General features: G+C 32.2%; 1 protein-coding gene across 1 annotated transcript; it reads right to left on the bottom strand.

Annotated features, from left to right (window-relative positions):
- Positions 1-2,055: 2,055 nt before the first annotated feature.
- On the bottom strand, positions 2,056-8,839 carry LOC132723197 (casein kinase I-like). The gene has a single exon (XM_060707873.1). It carries the CDS (start codon positions 8,698-8,700, stop codon positions 7,735-7,737), a length of 966 nt encoding a protein of 321 aa, XP_060563856.1. The 5' UTR covers positions 8,701-8,839; the 3' UTR covers positions 2,056-7,734.
- Between the last annotated feature and the right edge of the window lie 1,006 nt (positions 8,840-9,845).

Below are 9,845 nucleotides of genomic sequence, written 5' to 3'. Positions count from 1 at the left end.
GTATTGATGGTTCCCATAAAGTTTTTTATTGAAATCAATACAGCAGTTGCAAAGAAACAGCAATATTGCTCTATATGCATACTACATAACTAATCAAGGACCATAACTCTGTAATGAAGGGTCTGGTCTGAACAAGGCAACAAATTGTGCTCTTGGTATTAATGGTTCCCATGAAGTTTAATTGAATTCCAGCCAGTAGTTGCAGAGAAGTAGCGAGGAAACAATTATTGCTCTATATGCATACTGCATAACTAATCAAGGGCCATAACTCTGAGTTAAAGTGTCTGACAGGAACAAGGCTACGATATGCCCATCTCCTGTTGGCGTTGAAGGTTCCTATAAAGTTTCGTTGAATTCCAGCCAGTAGTTGCAAACAACTAGCGCGGAAACGAAATTCTGACAGACGGATGGAAGTCCAGTCATAAATCATCAACCAATGACAGTTACATACCCTGTTACAGTTAATTTTAGTTTTTTAACCCCCTAGTGGGACCTTTACCTTTGAGGTACGAGTCTAGGTGTTGTGCATGACATTAATTTTTTCGATGGTATGACCCTGAAGATTTCTATAATTCGCGCAATACATGTTTGAGATAGGCATCAAACAGTTGTGTAAGACAGGCTGTCTTGATATGCCTAAACAGAACATTTTAGCTAAGTAATTTCAAAATCCTTTGATGGGACAAACAGATGGAGTCCATTTCTACATCCCCCTTTTTCCTTCCAAAAGGCAGGGAACAATTAACCTATACGGAGTTTATCTCTAATACTTTTGAAGTTATTCTCTGAATATGTAAAACACAGACTCTGAAATCTTTTAATTGTAAGTGTGACCTTGTAAGTTTGAACTCATAATGTACCCTATAACAGACTATATTAATCTTTGCCTTGACCTTTAAAAACTGTAGGGGACTGGTTATTGCACCTGACAAAACATCTCATTATTATGAACATTTGTGCCAAGTATTTACAAAATCCCTTGATCTATGAAGAAGTTATAGACCGGACACAAATATACCATATAACAGACTATGTTAATCTTTGACCTCTAGGTGTTACCTAGTAGGAAAGGTTTTGCACATGACACATCATCTTATTATTGTGACTATTTGCAACAGTACTTTTTGAAAATCCTTTGATCTATGAAAAGTTTATGGACAAGAGAAATATACCCTTTTAAACAGACTATGTTAATCTTTGACCTCCGTGTGGTAGGTGACCAGTTGTTGCGCATGAAACATCGTCTCAAACAATTTTGACAAGTATTTAAAAAATCCTTTCAAAGATAAGAAAGTTATGGACCGAACACAACATATACCCTCAATTAGGCAATGTTGACCTTGAATGAACAAGTGTGATATCCCTGAGAGTAGGGGTCTGGTTTTTGCGCATGACACATCGTCTTATTAAAACAAGTATTTGTGCAATGTTATTTCACATTCCTTTGATAAATGACAAAGTTATGGACCGGACACGAAAGTATGACAGAGGAAGCCTATTGCTTTATCCCCCTTTTTTCCTTCGAAAAGGCAGGGGGGGGGGGATGGGTAAGTGCTTTGAACCCAGTTTACCAGAGACTACACAAAAACAAAGAATAAAAGCTATATCTATGAAATATTTTCATAAAACTTATAAATGATAAACGACCTTCTTTCCAAAAATCCTCGGTAACCCAGGCTATTTACCTTTTGTAATACTGCATGTTTGTAACGTTGTTTTTCCTTGGATAATAGTGACATTTATATAATTCTATATACACGACTGTTGTCAATCTATGAAGAAATCCAACTTTTCTTGCTTAAAAATAATGCTTGCCGTATTATAAATTTGTTATAAATATTTCCAACAGCTCTCGGGTGTTATTTCCAAACAACTGTTAAATTAGGGCCATAGAACTTGTCAAAAATCTTTATAACTAATAATATAGTATTAAATGTAGTATATACAGACTGTAAACCATAGGTTTGGATAATGGGTTTGCTTGTTGGGAAAACATAAATTTATGTTACTCAAATAGTTTCTATGACATGGCAAAAGTCAAACATCAACAAAATCCTCTTCTCTTATTTTTTATTTACAATATTAATGTTGGTACCAATCATACCAGCAATAAAAAACATTTTTACTGAAATTACTAATAGCAAAGTTCTTTATTAGTAGCTAACTATGGAGGTAGGCAAAAAATGTAAAGAAAAAAATCTAAGATAATTCATCGAAAAATGTTTAGTTAAGTTTCCTTTTTTCACATTTTTTGTTTGCAAAATGTAGCCAATTATTCAACATCTGTTTAAAACAAGAACACTACTCATAAGTTACAACATTTTGTTTACAAATTCTTAAAAAAACTATACCATTATTGTCACAAAAGATATATATAAGATTCTTAATTTTTTTCACAGAAAAGTTCAGATAAAAGATTCATGTTCATATATAGTTCTGTTTGAAAAGTAAGGTACCATAATTCATCTTATCCGACGAAAAACTTCTCAGAATGATCTTTGTTTTCCCAATTAGACATGTTAGCAATAACTGGCACTTCGATTGGACCACAGATATCCGATGTTCACATTTATCCCTGCATGACCAGAAGGTTCAGGTAAAACTTATACCTTAAGAACTTATATCTTAGAACTATAAAAATCTACCATAGTGTGCCTTGTTTATTTATACAATTATTTTCTAACCAATCGCACTTCAATGTATTTAAACCACGCGGAATGGATCTCCAAGTAAATGTCTATTTGAGCATACAAGTTAACAAGTTCAAAAATAGCTTACAATGCAAAAGAAACATTTCTTACCAGAACAAATTCAATGTGTATGTAATTCTATATGATAAGTACACAAATACTCAATTCCCAGATGATGAAATAAGATATGAATGATGACGATTCATTTGAGATAATCAAACCTTATTCTTGAAAAAATAAGAAGACATATTCATTGAAAAACAAAATCAGCATTCAACTTTTCAAAATCTTGAAGCGTTAGTCCAACACAGCCTTGGACTTTTGACAATTGAAGTTTTTAATTTCAGATACACAAAAAGTGATTATGATACTTGAAAATTAAAGTTTGTACACAGCTTTTACATGACTGATAATGTCTTGACCAAAACACATATCTAAAATGGCCCAATTTATGCCAATTCAAAAAAAAAATTGTTTCAAAATAAAAAAATTCTTCACAAGTTTCACAATAAAAAACTCAGCTACATGATGGTTTTAGCCCAGAAGAACATACCTGCGACAACATTTTTTTTATATAAATGCCTTTTAGTCATTTTTAGTTTCACAGTTTAACACATACAAATGAATAATGAATAAATGGCTGAAAAATAAAAAGAAAAGCAAACAATGCTACGCTTTTAACATGTTCACAGCAAAACTTACTGCTATACGTGTTTCTAAAAACATCACACTAATGCTATATATATTCCCTGTTTATACATCTTGTACACAATAACCCACAAGTTTATACTATTTTAACGCAGACAATACATTTTAGTTTTAAACCATAGCAGTGATTTTCTTTTTCATTATAAGACTCATACCATACTGCCCAAAATTGTGTCCTAAAATTCCCAATGACACACTATAAAAAATTCATGTTTTCTTTTTTAAGTTTTTTTGGAACTTGTTTTTTTTGCCCCTCATAAATTAATTTTATTATACATTTATTTTATATACCGGCTCCAAACTAGACCAACTCTCTAGAGAATGTTATTGCCCTGTATCAGCGTGGATTTAAACATTCAAAGAGATTTCCGCCTCGAGTGGGAAACGTCGCCATGTAACAGCGTGGATTAAAAAATTCACAAAGATTACGGCCTAGAGTGTAAAAAGGCCAATTTCTGTCTTCAACTTATAAATCAGTCCTTAGATTACAAGGGATGAACCCTTATCAAACAGTGTCAATACAATAAGTACTAAAAGGATATACAGTATAACATGTGTTAGCAACAATAAAAGACTATTTGAGCCGTGTCACGACAAAACCAACATTATGGCTTTGCGACCAGCATGGATCCAGACCAGCCTGCGCATCCGCGCAGTCTGATCAGGATCCATGCTGTTCGCTATCAGTTTCTTTACTTGTAATAGGGTTTGTTAGCGAACAGCATGGATCCTGATCAGACTGCGCTGATGTGCAGACTGGTCTGGATCCATGCTGGTCGCAAACCCATTATGTTGGTTTTGTCGTGACGCAGCTCATTTTACATAAACAATACATTTTAAATGAATGTTAAGATGTTATTTTCTCAGTATTTCTTTTTAACTGTCAAATACAAAACATTGGCTATGATGCTTGAAGAAAAAAAATATGACTTCTTAGTTGACATATCATATTAAGGGAAGCTAGTTAACACCTAGCCTGCAAGCTACAGCTGATATTATCCATGTGACCATTGCAGACCAAGAGCAGTCTGCACATATGTGATGTAGACTTTCCCTGTTCAGTCAGAAAATATTTTGAAAATATCCCCTAAATATAGATTATCTTAACTGGACTTGTCCATCTGTAAATCAAAGGTAAAACTGTTTATCATATTTAGAGGAATATTTCAAAATATGTTAAATGGTTTTACCCATGACTGAAAGATGAACAAGTCCAGTGAAGATAATTTAAATTAGCATAGTAAGGGTTAAACCATTGAAACTCAAAATTTTTAAATTTCACATCAAAAACTATAAATCACACTTCTTGAGTATAAATTATACTATCTAAACAACATATATTTCTTATCACTTAACATAAAAAGATCTTTCTTTTTTCACTCTTTAACCTTCTTAACCTAATGTTTTTGTATAATGACTTTGCAAATCAGAATATAATATATAAAATGAGCTGCCAATAGTATAGAGCCTGGCAAGATTTCAGGGATGTGCTGGCTGGCCTGGCTCTATATTGGTGACAAATTAGACTTGGTTCCAAAAGATAATAAGGGTTACTACATCTTCATCCCTTCTTGTCACATTAAAATTCTAACATTTCAATGATCTGAAAACAAACAAAATGTTATCTTTTTTTATGTATATTCAAGTTTAGTCAAAATAGATTTGCACAAAATTTTAATACAATCTTGTTCAGTTAAAAAAAAAATATATATAGTACAAAGTTTTACTATGCATTGTAAACTAATTTTTATGTTATGATGTTATTTTCTTAAAAAAAAACACAAAAAAAACAACCAAAAAACTTTGCGAGTAAATCAAAAATGTATTGAAAAGATAAATGCCTGAAAAACATTTCAGTGACAATATCAACAATGTTCTTTAACTGACAACATGGTCATGATCTAATGTTGTTAGAATTTTTTTTACATATTTGAGTAAAATATCTTAAGTTCATTTGTAACTCTCCAACACAAAAGGGGAAAAAAGCCAATACAGATTTGCCTCCCTTGACCGTTTGACACATCTTAATTATATACAATGCCACCATTCTTTCATTAGCCTGTTTGAATGCCAAAAAATTTGTAATTCTAAGTCATCCATACCATCTTACAGCCATCATGACTGGTTTTCAAATTTTATGTCAAACTAAACATGTGAATAAAGAGAAATACCCAAAAGGACGATACAGTCTATAGGATAAGTACAACAATCTTTTAAATAAGATAACACAATAATAATTTCTGCCTTGGTATGATTCTACATCACTGATAAACAGAGCTATTGAGGGATATAGTATATAATGATATATGATACAGAAAAAATGACTTATTTATAAAAAAAAAACTAACAAAAGAAACCAACTCAACTGTCCTTATTATCAATAGGAAAATATTAACAAAGTACTCAGGAAAGAAATGCATCACCAATAGTTTACACATTAAGCTTCAGCACAAAAATACATCACTGTCAAAATAATAGTTTGTTGCATTGATATCGTCATTCATCAGAAAAATGCCATTCATACAAAATTATCTGATAAAAAAAATTGCAAATTTTCATGTTCTTGTGCACCAACACTTTTCATTTTTTGAAACTTTCTTTTTTCTTGTTTACTTTTAAACCATTCAAAATCAAACCTTTGAACCCAAGTAAAAATAAATCACTGCATGTTTTGCTATTCAAAAAAGAAAAAAAAAACACCTTAAAACCCATAGCAGCTGGCAAATTCTTGCCTTCTGAACATGGTCTGCACTGTCTGCTTTGAAATTTTCCCTTGACCTAAAATTAATGAATGGTACTAAAATCTATTATGAAAGATGTCAATAATTTTTAGCATGGCTTGTTAAGAGCATTAAAGTGACACCAGTGTTTCCAACAAACCTGTTGATCAATCTTTTATGAAAATCGATGCATAAAAAATAAAGTAAATTCAAACTCAACTTCCATTAGAGTGTGCCAGTATATATACTATAAATGGTTTACTGCAATAATTAGGCCACGGTTAATTCCATGGTTTCACAAGTAATCATTACTATACAGTGTGACACAGCGCTGTCTTAATCACTGACCAAGACAACTTTTTTTTTCAAATTTGACAAATTGTCAAACACAGTGTCTTCAAGTCATCTAAACAAAACAAAGTTAAAAATATGTCTAAACTTGTCTCAAACATACTTTAAAGAGAGACTGTCCAAGTAACAGTGTGCATTCAAGATGACAACAAACTTCTTCTAGTGATAGTAATAAATCTACTGATTAAGTAATAATAATAGTAATAACTCTTTATTGACTTTAATTTCAGTGCATATAACAGGGCTTCCATTAGTGGAAGTTTGGGAATCGTTTACTCCTGACTTTAGGTTTTAATTTCCAAAATACAATGCTTTTACTTCTTTACCTATATAATGGGACTTTTTCAGACATTTTCAGTCTCTGACTATAAAAAATCTTAGAACTTAATGGAAGCCCTTATGTTAGATTCTGATTGTATCCATGGATATTTACATATCAGAAACGGTTCTTAAAATTTACACTTTGTTGCAAATGAAAATCAGATATAAAATTTAGTGTATAAATAATAATTCATATTGTGAATGTGTAACTCAAAATGTGTCAACCTTTAAAAACTAATGAGCACTTCAAAAGCTATTGCGTATTAGTAAATATATATAAAGTGTTCTGGTGTAATAACCAAAGTGTTGAAAGTGAAATGCATATATATATATATATATATATATATATATATATATATATATTTGGATTTTCGTTCTGCAGTTTGACCATTTGTTATCATACACTTCAAATACATACATGTTTATATCTTAGATTAAATGTTAAACTGAATATTACTTGCTTACAAGAAAAAGTACATCACGAATTCACAATGTACAAATGCATATACACACCCTCGTATGAAAATTTACAAAAAAATATTTACAATAATAATGATTTCTATGTACATTTGCTACAAGTATGTCCGTTAGTTACAGTTTTTTGTTTATCATTTTTTTCATTACTTTTATCAACAATACTACATGGAGTAACAGACTTAAGCAGAACATATCCACTTTGGAATATAAATGAAAAACCACTATAAAGTATAATCTAAATAAATGAATACACTTCCATATGAATTATAAAATTGAGAATTTTAAACAAATTAAAAATTTCAGCCAGAACTAATTAAAATTTACACAGATGATAATTTGAACTTAAAACTAATAGAAACAGTGATTTGCTCATTTTTTTATTATGTACAAGTTTACATAATCATAACTTTGACATTCACTGCTACAACTAGTATTATTCTGTTATACTGTTATAAAATCACTTTTCATTAACGCCCAGCAGTGCCTGTTGTGACTTGTGTAGATTGTGCTACTGCAGCTGCTTTCTGTTTTAGCATTGTCCAGTCAAAAGTGTAATCATATTGGTAATTCAGAGTGCGGAAAAGAATTCTGAAGAGCTGTCGTAGATACATGTAGTCGGGTGCTTCCTCAAATCGTAGACCTCGGCAGTAGTTGAGATACATGGCAAATTCAGCCGGGAATCCTTTACAAAGCACCTCAACTGGAGTTGACATTTTCTTTTCACTGATTTTCTCATACTTCTGCTTCTTCGTGTTGGCTTTCAGACCTTGCCATGGTAGACTTCCTCTGTTAAAGTACATCAGCACATATCCCAATGATTCCATGTCATCACGACGACTCTGTTCAATACCCAAATGAGCATTGATACTGGCATATCGGGCTGTGCCCGTTAGATTCTTATCTTCTCTGTATGCTATATGTGTCCTTGTACGACTGTCTCTGTACTTTTTTGCCAGTCCAAAGTCAATCAAAAACACTTTGTTACAGTGGCGACCAATGCCCATGAGGAAATTATCTGGTTTCACATCTCTGTGAATAAAGTTTTTGTTATGTACATATTCAATACGCCCAATCATTTGATCTGCAAGCATAAGCACTGTTTTCATAGTGAATCTTCGAGAGCAAAAGTTAAACAGGTCCTCTAAACTGGGACCCAAAAGGTCCATGACAAGTATGTTGTATTCTTTCTCTTGCGCGTAGTATCTTATGTGTGGAATACCTACTCCACCTTGGAGTATTTTATAAAGTTTACTTTCATATAAAAGTTGGGGATGTCTGGCCTTTGTGGACTCAAGTTTGACTGCTACTTCCTCACCATTTGTGATGTTGATTCCAAGATAAATATCACCAAACGAACCGCTCCCGATCTTCCTTACAAGGCGGTATTTACCCCCAACGAGAAAGTCACCCGATTTCCCACTCGCACTATCCATTTTTCCCGCCAGCTTGGACAGCTAATACAGTCAATTTATGAGATAAATCGTACACGAAACCTGTTGAAAACCAGTTTCTACTTGGTTGCCATCTTGGGTGGTTGCATCGCAATATATTACCCACAGTGCATTGCAAACTAATTTTGCGCGTGCGCTCTTTTGGCAATTTTCTCATTTCCTGTTCATTTCGACACCATACCGTTTAAAATTAACGTTTTCTTTTACGGAAACTTGCGGAAGCTCACGGAAATTTTGTGAAAACCGGAAAACTAGAGACTTAATGATACGGAAACATATATAATAGCTCTGTGACTAAACTAATCAGAATCTTTTCCTATAAATTTCAAAAGTGATTTATTGATTGTATTTTTAGACAAAAATGGTTATTTAAGCTGTTGTTATTTATATAACAAGAAGTTTCTCCTGGGACATAAAGTTATCCTATATATATATGTCCCACGTATCTTTCAAAAAGAGTAATTTATAAAAAATTTACAAGTTTATTCAGACAAAATCCGAGGAAAAGAAGGAGATTTGTTAAACCCTACTGTAATTACAGTACTACAGTATTACCCTACTGTAATAACTATTACGGTATTAAATTTTCTCCGTTCGTCCAAGAATTCGTCCCACCTATTTGAGATATCAATGTGAAACTTAATATACGACAGTTCATAGATATCATTAAGGATGAGTACAGTACAAGTGTAAGCATGATAACTCTACCATTTATTTAGTTTTTTAGTTATCGCCTTGTTAATTTCTAATTAATTCTGTTTTTCTCTGGAGCATAACTCAAAATTTTAATTAGAAACTTCAAAGGTGGTAAGAACTTCTTCAGAATGAGTACAGTGCGAGAATGATATGCTTTATGCTCTTCCATTCATCATTTTTAGTTTTGGTTTTGGCTTACAGTTATTATTTTTGTATTGCTTTATTTTTGTCCGGAGCATAGATTGAAAAGTATCAAAAATATAAACTTCATTTGTGAATGAATTTAAATGAAAAGGAAAAATAAGGCATACACAAGAATGATATAACTCTGCCGTCATAAATTTTCAGTTACTGCCCTATGTTACTTTTCCACGCTTTGTTATTGACTGGAGCAAAGTCTGAAACATCCAAGATATATAGATCTGAAACCT

This window comes from Ruditapes philippinarum, unplaced genomic scaffold (assembly GCF_026571515.1).
Source record: "Ruditapes philippinarum isolate M1 unplaced genomic scaffold, ASM2657151v2 ctg721_1_1_1_1, whole genome shotgun sequence".
Lineage (NCBI taxonomy): Eukaryota > Metazoa > Mollusca > Bivalvia > Venerida > Veneridae > Ruditapes > Ruditapes philippinarum.
Note: the sequence above shows the minus strand (reverse complement) of the source record. Positions and strands in the feature narration are given on the sequence as shown.

Coding starts and splice junctions, on each gene's coding strand:
- LOC132723197 (XM_060707873.1), bottom strand. CDS start 8,700: ATGGATAGTGCGAGTGGGAAATCGGGTGACTTTCTCGTTGGGGGTAAA.